Below are 22,539 nucleotides of genomic sequence, written 5' to 3' on the forward strand. Positions count from 1 at the left end.
ATATGAAATGATCATAGTCAATCCTGTTTTGAATTGGTCTTGAGTTAACACATCTGGTTAGGTTCAAATTATTATTCCTGACGCAACGGACACAAGAAACAGGAAGTAATTCTGAGATCGAGAGGATAAAAACAGTGTAGAGTGGAGATTATTAAATAAAACGGTTCATTGGTCATGTTCCTGATAAGGTCGAAACAAAGCGGGGTGGTGACGCCCACTTGAAAAGTTTTACTCCACCCCTTTCCAAGCAAGCAGAGAATTAACCCTTGCCTGATAACAGCTGAAGATTATATTTTTACAAGAATTGGGAATTACAAAAGTCTAGGTTTGCATTGTCAGATATGTTCACATTAATAAACCCATTTTGCCCCAAGCAGAATAGATAGTGTAAGTACAAAGGAACAAGATTTGCAGTAGCTTCAAGAATTTGAGAATGTATTTGTAGACTGTTAGTTTTGCAGCATTAGTTGGCCCAATCTAAAATCTAGCGAGGGGGATGAGGGGTGGACATCTACTGAAAAGTTACAGGAGCCAAAATAGATGGGGGAATGTGAGGTCACATTCACAAGTCTCGGCATTAGGGTTTGACTTATCCCCTTCCACGGACTGGATTCTCCAAATATGGGGCTATGTCAGTGTAAAAAGGCTGGCTTTTCACTCTTGACTTTCCTCCATAAAGTCAAGAGCAATTCTCCGACCTGCAGGGGGCTAGTGGGGCCCCGGGGAGCTGCTCGCAGATCTGGCTGAGGAAACGGCCCCTGCACGTCCGTTCGGGAGTCCGCGCACGCGCATGCCGGAGGTCTGCAGAGTCCGCGCCGTTCGACATGGTGGACTCGGACCGCGGAGCAAGCTCCAAAACGTAGGCCCCCCCTAGATAGCGCAAGCCTGCGGATCTGAGCCGCCCGATCGCCGCCAATGAGATCAACCCCCCCCACACTTGATTCCCCCCCCCCACCCACCCACACCAGGGAGGCCGTGGACCGAGTCCGCAGCCGCCACCCGATGTTCCCAACAGGCAATATGTGGTTACAACCACGCCGTCTGGAACTCGGCCAGTTTTTCCCAGTGAATAGCTGGGGAGCCTGTCAATGCCCCCCCCCCCCCCCCCCCCCCCCAAAACCGCACTGCCAAATCCACACGTGAGCGATTCTCCGGGTCTGGAGAATCATGGGAGTGGCGCCGGCCACGAACCCTGGGTAAAAATGAATTCTCCGCCCCCGCACCAAACGCGATTTCGGCATGGAGATTCCAGCCCCACATATACGGCAGTAATATGGGAGTTACTACATTGCCATACAAACCCATCATTATAGAGATTATAAGTGACCTGTGGTCTAATACTTCAACAAGCAATCAGCAGTTGCTGCTGGATATAGGAAATCCATATAGAACACCCCTTAGTGAGATTCTGAACACGGGAAAGTTTAAACGATCTCAGATGCTGGAAGGGCTCAAGGGGAGCATCTGTACCGTTGATGGGTAGATGAAATGGAAACACATAGTTTAGGTGGTTTCCATGGATATAAGGACAAGAATTATTTTGAAGAGGAGGTGAACTCGACATTGGTAATAATCTGAAAGCCAACTACACTGTTGTTTGAATTTGGGACAATTCCAGAATGTAAAAAGGCAGTATAGGCTTAGAACAGTACAGCACAGAACAGGCCCTTCGGCCCTCAATGTTGTGCCGCGCAATGATCACCCTGCTTAAACATAACCCGTATAACCCAACAATCCCCCCCATTAACCTTACACTACGGGCAATTTAGCATGGCCAATCCACCTAACCCGCACAAGGAGCTCTCTCTCTCCCTCTCCCCCCTCCCCCCCCCTCTCCCCTTCCCCCTCTCTCCCCTTCCCCCTCTCTCCCCCTCCCCCTCTCTCCCCCTCCCCCTCTCTCCCCCTCCCCCTCTCTCCCCCTCCCCCTCTCTCTTAATTACACAACATTTTGGTTTCAATTATTTTCTGTGGTAGCGAAATCCGTAGATGCACCACTCGGCCTCACCAATGGCCTATACAATTGCAGTAAAACATCTCGATTCCTATACTCAAATCCTCTCACTATAAAGACCAACATACCATTTGCCTTATTTACTGCCTGCTGTACCTGCGTGCTTTCAGTGACTGCTGCACAAGGACACCAAGGTCTCGCCGAGTATCTACATCTTTCAATTTACATCCATTCAAATAATAATCTGCATTCCGATTTTTGCTACCGAAGCAGATAACCTCACATTTATCCACATTATACTGCACCTGCCATGCATGTGCCCACTTCACTCAACCTGTCCAAATCCCACTGAAGCATCTCTGCACCCTCCTCACAACTCACCCTCCCATCCAACTTTGTATCACCTGCAAATTTGGAGAAATTTGCTCGTCCAAATAATTAATATATAACATGAACAGTTGGGGTCCGAGCACAGATCCCTGCGGTACCCTACGAGTCACTGCCTGCCAATCAGAAAAAGACCCATTTATTGCAACTTTTTGCTTCCTGTATGCTAACCAGCTTTTTATCCATCTCAAGACACTACCCATAATCCCATGCGCTTTAACTTTACACATTAATCTGCAATGTGAAACCTTGTCTGAAAGTCTAAATAACCACATCCACCGGTTCTCCCTGGTCAAATCTCCTAGTTACATCTTCAAAGAATTTATCAAGCATAATTTTCCTTTCTTAAATCCACGCTGACTTTGTCTGATTACACCACTGCTTTCTAAATGCTGTGCTATAAAATCCTTGATAATGGACTCCAGCATCTTCCCAACTCCCGACATTAGTGATGTTTGAGGGAAGTCACATTGTTCAATCATTACTGCTTATTTAAGTTTAATTAATTCTCGTAATTCTTCAGATCCTCAAGCTACTGAATGTGACTCATGACAGAATCACTTTTGATTGTATACAGACTTAGTGTACTTTTAAAGGTGAGAAACTCATTGCAAGTAAGCAGAGAGAAATAATGGCGACCTTCCACTAACCTGTCCAAAATATAGACAGCAATTTCCCCCATTCTGAATGAATGGGGAAGGGTGTCAGAAATTACAGACACAAATGTGAGGGATAGTCCCACAAGTAATTCGAAGACCTGTCACAGATTTCTGGGTTTGTTTGGTTTAGTTTACTTGGTTTGGCACAAAACAGGGGACCATGGTAAGTTATATCGAGAGATGACGTTTACCAGTTAGACCACTCATGGACACCTTAAGACAATTAAGAACTAATCCCACCTCGTTGGGAGAGATCATATGGGTTGTCTTAAGGTGGATAACTAAACAGGGACAAGCACTTCAAGGTCGGGTTCAAGTGTAACAGAATCAGGCCGGCGACCTTGAGGAAATAGAAATAATAAAAGATTTGAGATAGAAATGATACAATTACAGAATCAAGTAATTGCCAACACCTGAATAACAGGAGTGTTCGGCACATACAGTGAGGAGTAGATAAGCACCTGGAGACGAGGTCACTGTGTTTAAAGTTTTCAGATCAACCACTTAAAAAGATGGAATATCAGTGGAGTCGACTTTGGGGGCATGTGATAATACTTGGCACCTCGAGACGACTACGGGCACATACGAGTGCTGATCCACCGCTGGAGTTACAACAGAGACACGAAGAACGTAATTACATGAACTAGGGGCTTTATACAATTTCACTGATGGGATATGTATCAAACTATATTTTGTTGGATTAATTTGAAGGCTTTGCTACTTCTTTCATTTATCACTGGGTTCTCCTGACTGGTTGTTTAGGATAAGGTTACTTTCATTAGGAATTCGTCACTTTTCTCACTTTTGGTTCTTATGTTCCCTATTCCTCAGTTTGACTTTTCCTGTTTTCTGAATGTGACATTTAAACCTGTGAATAAAATCTGATAGACAAAAAGTGCACACAACTTTCTGCATTACCAGCAGATTTCCATTGGCAATTTGAGCAACTGGAAATACTCTTCTGCCTCTGTGCATTAAGCTACAAGATGAAAACATAAGTTTACTGCTTTTACAATCCATTAGTGGATCTGCTTGATATTGCTCAAGGTAAGTCTGATTATGTAGTTTAATAAAGGAATGGAGCATAATGTAACATGATTATTTATGAATGCTGCTGAAGTGCAGGGATGAGGAAGGCCTGAAAGTTTCTGACAAGATATTATCTAATTAAAGCACTTCCTACGATCTGCACAAAATAGAGAGATGGATGCGATTCAACTGAAAGTCCCGTAGTGAGCCTGTTTAGCCGCGTGCTTCCCGGCACTCACAGCACCGAGAAACACATTGCTATAAAACACCACTCGCTTTATACAAGGAGCCTCAGCGGGGAACGTGCTGACGAGGCCCCACATAGGTCCGTTTTCTACACAGAGGAGCTCCGCTCACCGGAATGACTCAGTATGGCGAGAGATGGGGATGCCATTCTCCGAGGCCCCGACGCGACCCCCCATTCCCCCCTCCCAAACACCCGCGTATGACACCCACAGCCCGATCGTAAGCACACAAAGAAATGCTAGCAGTGCGAACCTTGCAATGCCACTGCAAGCTGATAGTACCATCTGAACACCTTGGCTGTGCCAGGCTGGCACCCAGATGGCACTGTCAGGGTGCCAGGCTGACAGTGCCAGGGTTCCCAGGTGGCACCAGCAATGCCAGGGTATCACCATGCCCAAAGGGCATACGCCTGGGGGCTTACAATCCCCAGGGAGACCCCCATGAGTGCCATTCCGTCTGGTCCCCGTTTATGGAAGGGGATAGATCCCAACACCTTGGATACCTCAAGAAACTGCATATTAAAGTGAGACTAGCTGCCTCACTCTAATATGCAGATTTACTAAAAAGTGATCCATTGTGAGTTAGATCACAACCCATTGTGGGTTAGATCTCATGAGGCATTGCGATCAGGGTAGATCCTGTGAGCGGGTTCTCCCGGCTTCTATCGGCCCCCTGCGGTGAGCTGCTTTTCGGGCGCATCGTGACTATTGGATCACGTCCAACATCAAATAGGTGGAATTATTAGACTTCAATGGGTGGGAACATTAGTTTTTTCTTTGTTTACCTTCTATTACCATGAAGGCAGTGGGCCAATGCATTTGTATCTAACGACCAAAGTCAGCATTTCAGCTTTCAATGAACATAGTGCATGAAATACAGGATGAACATATCCCAACAACTGAATATAACCTGGATGGGTTATGTACAAGCGAAGTGAAGCAAGAACTACAACAGTGCTTTGCAATCTGTTTTTCAATAAGACCCCATTTTAACTCACCATCTTCTCGAGGGCAATTAGTGATGGGTTACAAATGCTGGCCTTGCCAGCGATTCCCACAGCTCATGAATGAATATATGCAAGAACTCCTAAAAATTAACCTGGCCCCAGAAACCAGCAAAAAGCTAAACAGCAATAAAGCAGCATGGTAACATTCAGTATATATAAAGTTTGTGTATTACATACATCACAGATTCCATCTTTGGAGAAGCAGCGACATCGGGAGGGGAGGAAACCTGTGATTTGGGGAACTAGAACAACCAGCATGGGAGAGAAAGAATCAGCGATTGGGAGGAGCAGTTACTCAGATTTTGTCTCTTGTGCTCATTGCTCCTCCAATCATAGTTCTGCAGTCAGTCCCAATCTCATTGACTGACAGCAGAGTTGCTATTATTTTTTTTAAAAAAGCCCCTACCTTGGACTAGCCCCAAAGTCAGAACATATATTTAATATGGCAAATTTCCACGATGCCAATGTTGGACATTTGCAAAACTGTGGAAATTTCTCTCCTTTGTATAATGAAGCTGCAGCCCCTTCTAAAAGGGTATAAAGTGATGTGACAAACAGGAAATGCACACTATTATGCATAATGTTTAATTGTGTTATTGATATGAAAGTGAAAGGAGCGCAGCATTAAGTTACAATTGTTCACATGTATCAAACCAAACATAACCAATTAGTACTGGCCAAGGATTTTACGATTGACCTTGATCTTATTATTGATTTTCTGACAGCAACACACATTGATTTGGAACATGTTACTATTTCAACATTTGTTGATTATTTTTTTCCAAGAAATAAAACTCACATTTCAAAAAGCTTTAAAATTCCTACATACCCCTTCCACTAGCACAAGTTGCTCAGTTCCAATAAGCTCAGAGTTGAGTTTAGCTGCCTCCTCCCGGAACACAGTGATGAGCTCTTCCAAACGACGCTGCTTCACAATTGCAGGAACGCTGTCCTGTAGTCTATGATAGGAGTGCGTCTTCTGGAAAAGATCAATATTACTATCACACTTTATTTTTGTGGCTATCACTGGCAGCGGAGAAGATTCCTGGTACATTGAGAGGTTAAGATGAAGGAATACAGTGCATTATATAACACACTAACTGCTTCTCTCAGAATAGCCCTTAGTGTGGGCAGCACGGTAGCACAGTGGGTAGCACTGCTGCTTCACAGCTCCAGGGTCCCAGGTTCGATGCCTGACTTGGGTCACTGTATGTGGAGACTGCATGTTCTCCCTGTGTCTGCATGGGTTTCCTCTGGGTGCTCCGGTTTCTTCCCATAAATCCCGAAAGGCATGCTATTAGGTAATTTGGACATTCTGGATTCTCCCTCCGTGTACCCGAACAAGCGCCGGTATGTGGCGACTACGGGCTTTGACAGTAACTTCATTGCAGTGTTAATGTAAGCCTACTTGTGACAATAAAGATTATTATAATTTGACAGACGACAATACAATAGACTAGAAAATTGTCCACTTTGTGAAGAGTTGGATTAACTTGTTATTTAAAGTGTCGTCTTGTATTTTAGCTGTACAATCAGTCTGAATTGTAAAATCTGAAAATTAACTACTTGTGACATCTTCATTTTCTCACAAGTTAAGAAGTCATGAGTGGTTAATTTTCTCAAGCTGTGACTTTCTAAATTACATGGTTTAATCACTGAGTGGCAGATTACGAGAAAATATGTTATTATAGGTAAAAGAAGCAAGTTCAGGCATTTCAGAAAGAAGCCAGTTTTGGGATTTGCTTGTGAAAAAGGATACAGCTATGAATGCTCCAAACAGCCAAGAAAGTACTTATCCTTAAGTTATCTAATTTTTGTTAGTAGGCCATGTTAAAACACAAGGTGAATAAGTCGCTTTCAAACAAAAAAATGGTAGTAATGAGGTAATGGGATCACAAAATGCAATGCTCTGCTATCTCCATCTCTCCCAAATACATAGCGTAGGTTGATTACTGTGTGTTCTAGGTAGCTCACCTTTCTCATGCTATAAGCGAAAAGATACCCCACGTTATATCGGACCTGCCTAAGAAGAGAAATGGTCTGCAGATGATCATCCTCGGTCTCCTCACAAAATCCAGCAATGAAGTCACTACTTAAGCTAACACCTGTTTTCATAAAAGACATTGATAGGAAAATGTAAATGACATGACAAGTAAATAAGCTGCAATAAATTCAAAAACAAGTGACCTCAGAATTGAACAGTACTGTATCTGCAGGTGGCCATACAACTGTAACATCACATGAGCAACTGGCTTCAATGCGATCAGACCCAATACCTGCCATGATTTAATTACTTTACAGCCCATCGTCACTCAAGACAGTACTTAGAGCTAATCCTGTCCACTCCACTAATTCAAATCTCAGCTCTTAGACTCCCTTCCCCATCTGTAGTGTAGAAGTGTTTGATTCTCACTTTCCTGCAATTTGTTGTCCTCCCCCCAAAATTTAGCATCGATTGGTCACATTCACCTGAATATTTCAGCCCCTACTCTTAATGATGAGCAATTCCTCTAATGCACCACTCCAAGTGGTTGAATTTCCTGTTCTAACACACCCACTGCCTGACAATTTCAACCATGCCCTAACCCTAACCCCCATCTCCCAGTGGCTGCAGTTACCTCCAACAACCCCCCCCCCCCCCCCCCCCACCCCATTATATATGAATCTCGCTTTCCCATGCCAGCATTGCTCACATTCAGAGAGCAAACTAAATATTACAAAGGAGGTTATTTTCGATGGTTAGACAATTAACCTATAAACCATTTCTAACATTTTAGAAAAAAATATCCAGTGCTTGACACCCGAGCTCAACAATTCTGTGCATTTGATTGAAGACTACAATAAACAATTGTCACTACAGGGACCATAAATTCAACTATCACAGTCAACACAAAACTACTATATCCCAACTAATCATTGGGCCTGCCTGTGACCATGAAATTCTATCTTAACCTTTAAAAAAAAAACACGTTACCCTGTACATCTAAGATTACATAAATTAAAACTTCCAATTTGAAGTATGATGGAACTTTGTTTCCATCACGCACACTGACATCTCTCTGCTTATGGCAAAAGGAAAATAAAGAGCTTCTAATATATAAACCAAATTCAATAATACTGCATAATGGAGTACAGCATTACTGCGAGCAAATCATGAAGGTGAAGTTACCTGGGATGATCCTGCGTATGTGACTGACTAGTTCTAGGTATGCTTCTCTCGTATACCTGTGATTAAAAAAGGAAATTAAGAAAGTCAATCAATCAACAAAACTGACATTTAATACCTTTATAATGTAGGAATGGAATTTCAGGCAGATGAAAATCCATGATTAGCAGAATCGAAGAGGTGATTGCAGGCATAACCAAATATCTAGAGTAGAATTTAGTTCTCTCCTCTGTGGGGACATTGGTGGTGGGGGTGGCATTTAGTTAGGCAGGATAGTCGGCCCACTGACTTCCCAGCTACACCCTGATTAAGTCTAGGCGTAACAGGAAGGCCAGTGGATGGTCTTCCCCCTTCGCCACTAATTGAGGACCTTAAGTGCTACTTGCATGAACCCAGTGGCGGGCAGGGGCTCACCATGTAGGGAGCATGACAAATAAACCCATGCAGGGTTGCTTGTGAGCTCCCAGGGAGGTACCTCGTCCAAAGGCACTCAGTGCCAGATCAAGGGATCCGGCATCAGGAACTGCTGCTGTTAGGTAGGATTTTGATCCTGTGGTGCTAAAGGATTGGTGATATATTTGAAAGTTACTTGGAAATTAACTTCTAGATGGCGTTCCCATGCGTCTACTGCCCTTCTTCCACGAGTTAGAGGTCACTGGTTTGGGAGGTGTTGATGACGGGTCACTGCAGTGCATCTTCCATATGGTACCCACTGCAACCACAATGTGCCAATGGTGGATAAAATTAATGTTTAAAGTGCTGGATAGGATGTCAGTAAAACAATCAGCTTTGTACCATATGGTGCTAAATTTTGAGTGTTGAGTAACTGCATTCACCCAGACAAGCAGAGAACATTTAATCAGGCTCGTAGATTGCACCTTGTAGATAGTGGGAAGACATTGGGGGGAGAGAAGGCGAGGCATTTCTTACAGAATTCCCAACCTCTGACCTGCTATTATAGCCACAGTACTTATGTGGCTGATCCAGTTAAGTTTTTGGCCAATGTTGATGACCAGAAAGTTGCTGGTGGAGGATTTACTGCTCTTAACGTCATTGAATAGCAAGAGGAGATGGTTAGACTTCTCTTTCTGGAGATGAACGCACAGCTAGGCAGTTTGAATAGTGTATGAAATGGTTGTAATCTATAGTATACCTACCGATCTAAGATTGTAACAATCCTACCGATCTTGAGTGTAAACATCAACTGACTATTTGGGCTGAATGGCCTGTTTCTTTGCTATATATTTATACTTTCCAAGTCAATAATAGCCTGAATTTTATAGTATGAATGGCCACTTTCTGTATCATGTGGACTCTTGAACAGGGACTTTATAAACTATTAACAAAAGTTGTTTACCCTCGTCTCATAGCTTTAAGGACAGCAGTGCTCCCACTCTGTGCTGGCAAATGTATCTGCTTGCAAATGTTGGCTCTCTCCTGGATAAGTTGTAAAACCTATGAAGGTGGGGAAAAAAATCAAAACAACAGTGCACTCTCCAACAAATCAAAATAATTTTTTTTAAATGAACAGATAGATATGTTGAGTTGGATAACAATAGTACATGTACAGAACTGTTCTCATAAATGGCAAAATATTGCTCAAATTTTGTTTTTTGAATTTATTGCTAGAGATAGCAAACATATGAAGAGTAAATATAAACAAAATGCATCAGAATCTCCCAGCTTCTAACAGCCAGTCTCATGCTGAAATTGTGAGCATTTTGTGGAGGTGGACCACGTGGCAAGTATTTCAGGATTTATCGGCTTGATGTTTCCAAATTCAATCGAAGTTTAAAATTAAATTTCTTCTTGGATTGTCCTCCCTGGTTTCATGGAACATTTCTCCCACAGAGCTTCCAGGATGGGCAACTGCTTCAAAAGTAAATCTCGTAAGAGCGTTGCTTTGCTGATGTACTGTTGTAAAGTTTATTTATACAGATCTGCAGAAAGGACCAGTATACTTTGAGAAACTTTGATACTTCCACTTGTACAGTGCAAACCGAACAGCATTTTACCTCATCTGGGAAATCCTTGGGGTGAGGGGACGTGAAACGGATTCTCATCTCAGAATCAATTCTTGAGACCCGATCTAGTAGATCAGCAAAGCGCAAGCCTCCAATTTTATTCCTGTATATGGTACTAAACCCATGGCTCAGATGTGTAGGTTCCTTCATGTGAAACGAAACCTCCGATGTATCACAGTAACTGTTGACATTCTGTCCCAGCAAGGTAACCTCCTTCACCCCCTGAAATCAAGGACAAAATTCCATTTAGTCAGATTCAGGATACTGTTCGGCACACACCAATTTTGAAACCCATCTTCCTTTCTTAGATTGATCTTCACTGAATCTTTGAATGGCTTCTACAAGTCCCTTTGGATAATCATCTCTGTTCAAGAGGATCGGCCAATCTTCCATGTCTTTTGAAGGCCATTTCATATGTGGTTATCCAGCATCAGGTCAGGCAAAACCATAGGATGTTAAAACTGAGAATTCATTGCATACAGAATCTAGCACATGGAAGTGGATTCGTGCCTGTAAATGCAACAGACCTTCACTGGGTTAACCATTTGATTTATCTTCCTTCCCCAAGAGAATGCCTTTATAATTTTACTTATAGATTTGCTTAAGAGAACCAAGCATCACTGGTAAGCTGATCCATTTCACAAAGACACAATCAGCTGTTTCGTATTCACTAAATCATTCCATTCTATGTTCAGCAACTTAAGTTATGCACGCTCCATTTAAAATGTCAGATTATGTTACTGCAAACTTTCAGATTCCACATAACTTGCAGCATGCAAGGCAAAAATGTCAGTACTTTTATAGTAAGTGGCTTTTAGCAATTATATCTCCTTTAATTCTCCCACTTGTGTGTTATTTATCAATCAAAAAGATCAGAATTTTCCTACACTTTTCTTCCATTTTAAGGTTAAGCTTTATATGTCTGAAGCATTCAAAACTGGAGTTACCTGATCTGAAAGCATTCTGATTTCTTGTGCAATGGAAGAAATCGGTCTGCTTCTCTCCCGTCCACGGGTGAAAGGTACAATACAATAGCTACACATGTTGTTGCATCCCCGCATGACAGAGCTAGAGCAAGAGAAATACTTTCTTTTAGCTGGAGTCTGTTCAGCCTTACCTAAATTGAGATAATCCCACCCCAATAATTATTACTGGAGAACAGCACATACCTACAGAACATACTCTCTTGCTGAATATTCAAGGTATATTTAATAGAATGAAAAGCACTGAAAAACGTATCTCGACTACACTTTGACACAAAGTATTAATATACAGAGTTCACTGCTGAAGTTAATCACATTTTATCGACTACTCCATGATGAAAGTACAGCAAGCATAAGCTAGACACTCCCTTATACGAGAGGGAAGGAGATACATCACATGGAAACTGAAAGTCTTCCTAACTAAAAGAACAATATTCTCAGAAGGATGGGAACAAATGCCTGCTCGCTCTCGCTGACTGAACAGAAAGACTTTCATTTCTATAGTAACACAAGATATTTCTTGACAGCCAACCAAGTTCTTCTGAAATGAACTCAGTAATGTAGGAAATGCGGCAGCCAATTTGCACACGGCAAGTTTTTACAAATAGTAATGTGATAAAGACCAGACTTTCCGCTTTTGTGATGTTGTTTGAGGAGTACATATTTAACACTGGGGAATGCCCTCATTCTTCATTAAAATAGTGCCTTGATATCTTTCACATGCCACCCAAGAGAGCAGACGGGGGCTGGATTCTCCATCGGCGGGATCCTCCGTTTCGCCGTCAGCATACTTACGCCCGTGGAATTCCCAAAGGTGTGGGGGTGGCCACAATGGTAAACCCCATTGGTGAATCCCGCTGCTGCTGCTGGTGGCGGTGGTGGTGGGGAAAAAAAGAGAACCCGCGCCAGGAAACGGGTGCGTCAGGTCAGAGAATCCCATCCAGGGTATTAGTTTAGCAATTCCGGCAGTGCAGCATTTCCTCAGTATCTGTCTTCATTTTTGTACTCAAGAGTTGGAGTGAGACATGAACCCACAACTTTCTGACTCAGAGGTGAGAGTGCTACCAACTGAGCCAGGGGCTGACTTTATTGGATTCAGTTATGGATCTGCAACTTCAAAGGTGGCAAATTTACCATATTATTTGTTCCAATTGAGATTTCCCTAGTGAAGGTATGATGCTTTCTCTAGAGTTCTCTTTGGTCTTTGCTTGCCTTGTAATGGACTGATAGAAAACAAGCAGGTTTGGGGGTCTACGAACTGAATGTCCTTCGACTATCTTAAAGAAGAACGAGGGCATTCCCCAGTGTTATGACAAATATGTACTCCTCAAACAACATCACAAAAGCGGAAAGTTTGGTTGTTAACACATTACTCCTCCCATCCCAAATTAAATAATAGAGATTACACTTACATAAATGCAGATTTTGTCTCGGAGTTGACTTGAACTGGCATGACATCTGCATAGGTCTCATCCAGTGACAACAAAACATTCACAGCCTTTTGGCCTGCTTCGGCCACTGTCAGGAGTCTAGGAAGATCACGGTAAGAATCTGGTCCAGCAAGTACATCAACAAGTTTCTCTTTTTCTAGGATCTCTTCTTTCAGTCTCTCAGCCATGCATCCTATTGTCAAAATACAGCAAGTGTTAGACCACAGAATTTTAGCTTTTGATAAGTTTATAAAGTGAATAATTGGATTGGATTTTGATTTGTTTATTGTCACGTGTACCGAGGTACAGTGATAAGTATTAGTACATGAACAGAAAATAGGTAATAGGGCAACACAAGGTAAACACATACGACGCTGGCATCGTGGGAAGCATACAGGAGTGTAGTATTAATCCGTTTCTGGAGGATGTAGAGGCGCTGTTGTGCTTTCTTGGTTGTAGCGCCGACATGGGTGGACCAGGACAGATCTTTGGTGATGTGCACGCCTAGGAATTTGAAGCTGTCAACCATCTCCACCTCAGCCCCATTGATGCAGACAGGGGTGTGTACAGTACTTTGCTTCCTGAAGTCAATAACCAGCTCTTTAGTTTTGCTGGCATTGAGGGAGATATCGTTGTCGTTACACCACTTCACTAGATTCTTTATCTCGCTCCTGTATTCGGACTCGTCATTGTTAGAGATCCAACCCACTATGGTTGTGTCGCCAGCAAACCTATAGATGGAGTTGGAGCCAAATTTTGCCACGCAGTCATGCACCCCTCACTTCTAGATTTTAAGTTGTCCCATTTTCATCAGGATGAGTGTTTTAAAAACAAATAAGGAAATGGAATGTTTACTTAAGAACCTGCACTATTGGACGTGTTGGCAGTCCAGATAGATTCTGATTTAACAACTTAAAATCAGAAGTGCAAGCAGATACTTTGCACTTTTTCATTGTAATGCCTTGAAATTAAAGAAAATGAAATAATGATTTGTTTTATTCCACCCATTTGATACATTAAATTCAGTCTATTTGACTTGGTTGTATTGAAAACCCTGCCAACAATCTCCAACAATACCCCTTTATAGAATATGCTCACATAACCAGAATTACTGTTGAACCTATAAATATATATACACACACACACACACACACACATATATAAAAAAGTAGTGCTAAGTGCTTTCAATGTTGAGGTGCCACAATTTGCCAATAAGATGCACAATTGCTGCTGCTTTATAGTGAGAATATGGTTTCAAATAACTGCTTCAAGTCTACATGCATTTGCAAATTCCTGTGGCTCTGCTGCAGAGCGATTCCTCCCGAGCTTCGACTCATCCAGTTTGGTGAATTTCTGATTTGCAAGAGTTAGTTGCTTTACTTTTTAACATTTCCAATGCTAAAAATTTATACTTCAACTGCATAAATATTAAAAGCCCTTCTAATTCCCCCCCCCCACCGGGAGACTTTTGTCCCCAAAATTAATTAACTTGGTCATCAATTTTGTGCCCCAAAACCTCTGTGCCCTTTAAGACCCTCAGATGTTCTGTTGAGTTGAAATATCCATAAGATAGGCACAGACTCAAATATTTGAAATAAAACCTTTGCGTCATACAAATAGAATCCAAGAGGGTTGGTGAAGCCGAAACCAAGACGCAGAGCTTTTCTTTATCAAGACAAAGTTCACTTACTTGTTCAGACTCTCATCACTCCTCCCATTATACCCGGTGTCCCAGGTATCCCCCATTTGTGCTCATATACAACTAATACCCATCACTTGTTTCTGCTAGCCTGAACAATGACATTAACAAACGATAATTTAACAAAACATTCACGCCTTTTTCTTCGGCGATCACTCACTAACAAGCATGATTGTACACCTAAGAAACTTTTGTGTTACTGCTCATGGGTTCTGTGGGTTCTTGCATGATTGACGAGCCCCATCCTAGAGCCATAGCTTCAACTGCGCACTTGGCAGATGTTTCCAGGAGGTGGGATTGGTCCTTGGACTCTTGATCGTTTGTATTCCTTTCTCTGGCTCCTTTTCCGGGCCACCTCTTGCTGTTGGGTGTCCTTGAAGAATTGCGTCCTTTCAATCAGGAGGTTCATCCAGACACGTCTCTTCTGAGCAAGGGTCTCCCAGGGGTTGACGTCGATGATGAATTCCTTTAGGCTAGTCTTCAGTGCGTCTTTGATGCGCTTCCCTTGTCTTCTTTTTTGGAAGCCTTGCTTGAGTTGGGCAAAGGAGATTTGCTTTTGAAATGGTGAATCTTGACATCCTAAGCACATCTTATTTCCGTTGGGGAGGACTGTTGCCAACATCTTGTCATGGAGAATGTTGATGAATTTCTCTGTACAGCCAGCCTTTGACAGTGTCTTCCATAGCATTTCCCAATTGACTAAGTCAATAGCCTTGGTCAGATGGATAAAAGCCTTGTCGAGTGGTTGATGCTGCTCATGGTATTTCTCTTGAAGTTGCAAAGCAGTTCAAATCCACAGCTTGGTCGGAAAATACACTGGCTTTCAAGAAGGATTTCTTCAGAAACTGGGAGAAGACAATTAGTTAGGATTCAGGGCGATGATCTTCTCAGCAATGGAGGTTCTTCGTAGTTCCCACGGTCCACTTTGTCTCCATTATTGAAAATGGTGGCCATGGCAATATCACCGAGAATTTCTTCTCTGTCGCACATTTTCAGCAACATCTGATGAAGGTGACTCCATCTTCTCCTCAAAGTTTGAAAATCTCAACTGGGATCCACTCCTGCGGCTTTCCATTCTCCATGTGTTTAATTATAGGTTCAACTTTTTCCACAGTTGGAGGGAGACCCAAGATCATTTTTGATGGGGAGTTGGAGGACTGCCTCAAAAAATGCCCTCATCTATGGTTGCATCACAGTTTAGGAGTTCTTTGTCTGTCACTCAAGAGGGTCCCACATCGGTTTGAGGTCTAGGGAATTGGATCCATATTGCCTTGATGGCACTGAGGAAGTCCCTGGTGTTATGCTCGGCAGCTCCTTAACTTTCTCATCCACCATTGGCTCTTGATTTCCCTAGTTCTTCTTTGTACATCTACCTTGGCTGATTGATGAGCTCTCCTCTTTGCCATGCAGGTTATGTTGTTTTCTCAGGCACAGAGAGCTTGCCTCTTCGTGTCGATGAGGACTTGGATGGTGTGATCATTCTCGTCAAACCAGTCTTGGTGTTTCCTGGTCTTGTGGTCAATGGTTTCTTCGCAGCTTTAGATGATGGCGGTCTTCAGTTTTTTCCAGTTTTCTCCACTCCATTAGAATGGAGACTGTGCAGATTGTGGAGAAGACATTGTTGGAAGCTCACTAGCATGCATGGCTATTGAACCGCTCAACGTTGATCTTTTATCTGAACTGTTTTGTCATCTTTTGCTGTTTCTGGTGGAAGTTGATGAACAGAAGAGGAGTGAATGAGCAGGTGGTCTGTCCAGCAGTCATCTGACCAGAGTCCATTGACTTGTTAGAACTCTCATCTCTCTACCCATTACATCCAGAGTGCCAGGCAGCCTTTACTTATTTATATGTGCTCAAAGACAATGAATACCCATCACACCTGTTTCTGCTAACCTGAACAATGATATGATAAACCATAACACAACATTCAAACCATACCCAGTCAAATACGATTTCTGACTATCATGTCAGTAATCAGTCTTCTGTGGACTGGTACTGCTCTCCCTCTCCTCTTTCAAATGAAGAGACTGCCCTTCTGGCTAGTTGGTTGTGAGCACCAGCTTGATAACTACTGCGTCCTCTGGTCTCAGCATGAATACATAGAACATAGAACAGTACAGCACAGAACAGGCCCTTCGGCCCTCGATGTTGTGCCGAGCAATGATCACCCTACTTAAACCCACGTAACCCGTATACCCGTAACCCAACAATCCCCCCATTAACCTTACACTACGGGCAATTTAGCATGGCCAATCCACCCAACCCGCACATCTTTGGACTGTGGGAGGAAACCGGAGCACCCGGAGGAAACCCACGCACACACGGGGAGGACGTGCAGACTCCACACAGACAGTGACCCAGCCGGGAATCGAACCTGGGACCCTGGAGCTGTGAAGCATTGATGCTAACCACCATGCTACCGTGAGGCCCCTTGTGAACCTGTGAACGATTCGGCCCTTCAAGCCTGCTCCACCATTAAATATCATGGCTGATCATTCATACTGATGATTACCAAGTAACCTGTTCCTGCTTCCCCCTCCCTCCAATATCCTTTGATGTCTTTAACCCCAAGAGTTATATCTAATTCGTTCTTGCAAACATACAACGTTTTGGCCTCAACTGCAATCCGTGGTAATGAATTCCACAGGCTTACTACTTTATGTGTGAAGATATTTCTCCTCTTCTGAGTCTGCGACCTATCTTCAGACTGTGACCCGTAGTTCTGGACACACCTACCATCGGGAACATCCTTTTTTCATCTACCCGGTCTAGTCTTGTTAGAATTTTATAGGTTTCTATGGAGATGCCCCCTCTTTCTTCTAAACTCCAGTGAATGTAATCCTTACTGTCTTAATCTCTCATGTGCCAGTCTCGCCATCTCAGGAATCAGTCAGGTAAACCTACTCTGCACTCCCTCTCAAGAGCATCCTTTCTCAGATGAGCAGACCAAAACTACACACGCTATTCCAGATGTGGCCTCACCAATGCCCTGCAGAATTGCAGAAAGTCATTCCTGCTCCTGTACTCCAATTCTCTCGCTCAGTGGGGCACGCTAGCAGAGTGGTTAGCACACTTGCTTCACAGCTCCAGGGGCCCAGGTTCGATCCTTGGCTTGGGTTACTGTCTGTACAGAGTTTGCACTTTCTCCCCGTGTCTTCATAGGTTTCCTCCGAGTGCTCCGGTTTCCTTCCAGTCCAAAGATGTGCAGGTTAGGTGGATTGGCCATGCTAAATTGCCCTTAGTGTCCAAAAGATTGGTGGGGTTACTGGGATAGGGTGCTCTTTCCAAGGACAGGTGCAGACTCGATGAGCCGAATGGCCTCCTTCTGCGCCCTGGATTCTATGATGGCCAACATACAATTTGCCTTCTTTACAGCCTCCTGCACTTGCATGCTTACCTTCAGCGGCTGGTGAACAAGGACACCCAAGTCTCGTTGCACATTACCGTTCTCTTAATTTTGGGTTGTGGGGCTAAAACCCAAGCAGATTTGGGGAGAATGTGCAAACTCTACACGGGCAGTGACCCAGGGCTGGGATTCGAACCCAGGTCCTCAGCGCCGCAGTCCCAGTGCTAACCACTGCATCACATGCCGCCCTAATTTTGAATATACATAACTTACCCCTATTGAACCAGCATCACTGGGTCACTTCCTGCCTCCTTCAATATTCCTTCCAACATTGGTTTAGAATGTAGGCTTTTGGTTTTACGGAACTCATTATCCTGCAAGCACAGTCCTTGTCAAATGGAAAACTACCACTTTTCTTAAAAAAATGAATCCTGTTCAACTACAATCTCTATATGGTTGATGCATTTGGACTAGCTGAAATCCAAATTGGATAGATGGATTTTCTCCATGGTTACCCATTTGTTTGCATCAAAAACATTAGATTATCTAAATTACCTAAAATTCCTATTTTCAGTGGAACTTGAGACTTTGTCCGCTTGGATTTCAGCGATGCAAGCTGCTTCAGTCTGTTCCAGATGGTCTGCTCTGCCTTTTCCCTGCAATTAAAAAGTGATCTTTATTTAAAACATTGACATGTTTTAAAACAGTTACACCTTATGCTAAACTAAACTCGTAGCTGCCCCATGTTTGTCTTCATATTGTTATGGGCCAGGGTTTAGAGAACCCCAAAGTGTATCGTGGAGTTCACCTGACCCACAACTTTTAATAGATTGTGGTATGGGGAGCACACGGCCCACTCTATAGGTGTGGTACAGCAGAAATGGAAAAGTATTTTTTAAAAGCAAAACAATGTTTATTCTATGAACTCAAGTTAACCTTTTTAAAACATATAATGAACATCTTATCAACCATTAATTCAAATACAACCCCCAAAGAATACAACACTAAGTAATCCTTTAAGCTTTCAACATCCATACGACTTAAAACACCTTTTACCAGAAGCACATCAGGTTAAAGTCACTACTGTTATTAGTTTTAAATCACCAGGATCGATTTACAGTCTTTAGGTTAGAGAGAGATTCTAATACACCTTCTGTGACTGCAGCTATCCAGCTCTGAAAACGAAACTAAAACACATCCTGCAGCAAACAGCCTAAACAGCCCAGCTCCACCCACTCTGACATCACAGCAGTGGTAAACACCCATTTCTTAAAGGTACTCTCACTAGAGATATTTATATGCACACACATTTCTTAAAGGCACTCTCACATGACAATATTTCCCTTCCTCATTCAATGTTTAGACAGCAGCTAATAAAGCTATCTTCATTTCCTTTTATGTACACACTGTAATCATAGCCTTATTTTTCAGGACAGGATCAGCTTTAGGGGGGGTGGGAGTCGGATTTGTCATCGACGGTCTCAAGTTCCTGCCAGCCACCGGTGTCCTTGCAAACTTTGCCCAACAATTCACTTGAATGTAAATGGGTATGGAACAAAAAAAACCTGCAAAAACTCACTGCAGAAATACAAATTAAAATAACTGCATTAATAAATATAGAAAGGTCATGGAAAAAGACATACCGGATTGAACATGTCACGAGCAAAATCACATCGGCCTGCATCAAAAAAAATACAAGTCAGATTGTCAAAAGGACAGTCAATTAGTAATGCATAGAAATCTAAAGAAACTATATGTGGAGTGTATACGTTGTTCAGTTACTTATAACCTAGTGTTTCAGCCAAGTCCTGAAACAATGAGATAAAGAATAGAACAGATTACTGTAGAGCAGGCATACTGAGCAGCTTATCAACATAATTGAATCTCAGACATGGTTCACACGCTTCTACATCACACTAATCTTTTACTGTATCAAACACACACAGATGAAATGAACAATTTTATTCTTGGGTGAGAATTTATTCCCTTGTTTCTGACAAGGTTATTCAATGATCCATGGCAGAAACATCACATTCTGGATTTTAAACAGCACTGAGCATTCTATTATATGGCATATTGCGATACTTCAATTAATCTGATATATTTGCCTTAAGCCTAAAGGGAAACCAAAGAGCTAATAAAAATTAATTTAACTGTTAGAGGGTTCTTCTCACTCATTAATCAAAATCTACCTATAAGCGGTGTTTAGAAATCCTGACATTATGTTGCCAATCAAAATATTAAGTTTAACACCGGATTGTTCTCTTAGTGCTGAGCAGTAAGGCAAAAGGAAGAGCTTGGGGGAGGGCCAAGGTGAGATCAAAGAGAATAACTTTAAGTTTAGAAAATAGAAGAGTTAACAAAGCAGAGAAATTACATTTCCAGGGAGCCAAGATACAGGATCGAAAGGAGCATCGACTAATCTAAGAGAAAGAGGGAAACAAGCAAAAAAGTTATACTTGAGAAGTTGAGCATGTGTGCTGAGGAATGGATTAGGTTCAGTGGGGCAAAACTATTTAGAACAAGGATGTCAAACATCAGTCTTCTGGGAGATAAGAAGTCAATGTAGTTTACTGAAGTTGGAGACATTGGGAATGGAGTGGTTTGTGCACCTGACAATGCAGGCAGTGGCATTTTGGACAAATTGAAATTTATGGGGTTGGTAACAGGAAAGCTGGTTAAGTAGACTTGCAAAGTAGACTGACAAGTAGAAGTGATGCTTCATTACATCTGTACAGATGAATAATGTGTGAACCTTTCATGGTACAATCGAGTTTCGCCCAACTCATTTTTACTTGTGTTAACTGCAAAAGGCAATAAGCAGTCATAGTTTCTATGTTCTGTCATTTGTAATCTTGTGCAGAGAGTAACTGGGTTACCCATTCAACTGGGTTAACAATCACTTGTTAAATCTCAAGAGCAACAGAAAAACAGCAATGGCCATTATGCAATTCCTCCACTTTGAAACGTGGAGATAACCCAGACTGTGCATGCTATACTGACTGGAGATAAACTGCAAATTAAGTGTGTTTTCAGGGAATACGATTACACAGAACCAAGAGATTCCAGTAAATGATCACCAATACAATGCTAGATTTTGCATTTTAAAATATTGTTCAACACAGAATCCTGAAAATAACTGTTTGTAAACTTTTGAGTATAGTCCTTGGGTGGTTCATATGGGTGGTTCCTTGTAACCTCCCTTCACTGTCACAACATAAATAACTGAAAACAGAAAATTTTGTTTTATTAATGTAAATTAACTAACATGGTTAAAGGAGTTCTACAAGATTACAAAAAGATGTGCAGGTTAGGTGGATTGGCCATGATCAGTAAGAAGGGTTGCGGGGATAGGATGGGAAGTGGGCCTTGATAGAGTGCCCTTTCGGAGGGTCGGTGTGGACTGAGGTGGGCCGAATGGTCTTCTTTTGTACTGTAGGGATCTATGGGATTCTATGGACTAGATAGGTAACTGCGTACTCATCAATTTTACTGTTAAAGAATAAGTTCGATAGACAGACTTGGTAGCAAATTTCTATTGGTTTAAACTTTTGACCAGCATATTCAGTAGGTCCGTTCAGAGAACCCCAATAGTTCAACAACTTTTCAAGTATTTAATAAATTTCTGAAATTGAAAGTAATAGCCCAAATGATGAGATTAGATTCTGATCGGACAATCTCATGACAGAAAGGCACCACTGACCATGACATCAACTCTGGTCATTATTTGTTTATTGCCTCCCTCAACTCACCCCCAATTATTTTAACAAGTAATTTTGTATCTTATGTTTTAAACACTAACATATTATGAGGTACAGTACTGTCAGCTATGTTTCTGACATATTTGAATCAGCATAAAATGTAGCTACTAATGCCAGTGCAGTAGATAACGGGGAGCCAATGGATGTGGTGTATCTGGATTTCCAGAAAGCCTTTGACAAGGTGCCACACAAAAGGTTGTTGCATAAGATAAAGATGCATGGCATTAAGGGTAAAGTAGTAGCATGCATTGAGGATTGGTTGATTAATAGAAAGCAAAGTGGGGGTTAATGGGTGTTTCTCTGGTTGGCAATCAGTAGCTAGTGGTGTCCCTCAGGGATCCGTGTTGGGCCAACAATTGTTCACAATTTACATAGATGATTTGCAGTTGGGGACCAAGGGCAATATGTCCAAGTTTGCAAATGACACGAAGATGAGTGGCGAGGATACTGAGGGATTTGGATAGGTTAAGTGAATGGGCTAGGGTCTGGCAGATGGAATACAATGTTGACAAATGTGAGGTTATCCATTTTCGTAGGAATAACAGCAAACGGGATTATTATTTAAACAATAAAATATTAAAGCATGCTGCTGTGCAGAGAGACCTGGGTGTGCTAGTGCATGAGTCACAGAAAGTTGGTTTACAGGTGCAACAGGTGATTAAGAAGGCAAATGGAGTTTTGTCCTTCATTGCTAGAAGGATGGAGTTTAAGACTAGGGAGGTTATGCTGCAATTGTATAAGGTGTTAGTGAGGCCACACCTGGAGCATTGTGTTCAGTTTTGGTCTCCTTACTTGAGAAAGGACGTACTGGCCCTGGAGGGTGTGCAGAGGAGATTCACTAGGTTAATCCCA

The 22,539-nt window shown here is 42.3% G+C and overlaps 1 protein-coding gene across 1 annotated transcript in view; it reads right to left on the bottom strand.

Annotated features, from left to right (window-relative positions):
* Positions 1 to 22,539, bottom strand: part of cdk5rap1 (CDK5 regulatory subunit associated protein 1) — a 34,557-nt gene that overhangs the window by 4,782 nt on the left and 7,236 nt on the right. Inside the window, exons 3-11 of the mRNA XM_038803068.1 lie at positions 19,570 to 19,604; positions 18,482 to 18,582; positions 12,864 to 13,074; positions 11,416 to 11,536; positions 10,460 to 10,690; positions 9,802 to 9,899; positions 8,448 to 8,503; positions 7,253 to 7,383; positions 6,108 to 6,257 (exon numbers count right to left, since the gene is read on the bottom strand). Coding sequence (XP_038658996.1) covers positions 6,108 to 6,257; positions 7,253 to 7,383; positions 8,448 to 8,503; positions 9,802 to 9,899; positions 10,460 to 10,690; positions 11,416 to 11,536; positions 12,864 to 13,074; positions 18,482 to 18,582; positions 19,570 to 19,604 — 1,134 coding nt within the window. The remainder of the gene's footprint in view (positions 1 to 6,107; positions 6,258 to 7,252; positions 7,384 to 8,447; positions 8,504 to 9,801; positions 9,900 to 10,459; positions 10,691 to 11,415; positions 11,537 to 12,863; positions 13,075 to 18,481; positions 18,583 to 19,569; positions 19,605 to 22,539) is intronic.

This window comes from Scyliorhinus canicula, chromosome 7, assembly GCF_902713615.1.
Source record: "Scyliorhinus canicula chromosome 7, sScyCan1.1, whole genome shotgun sequence".
NCBI lineage: Eukaryota > Metazoa > Chordata > Chondrichthyes > Carcharhiniformes > Scyliorhinidae > Scyliorhinus > Scyliorhinus canicula.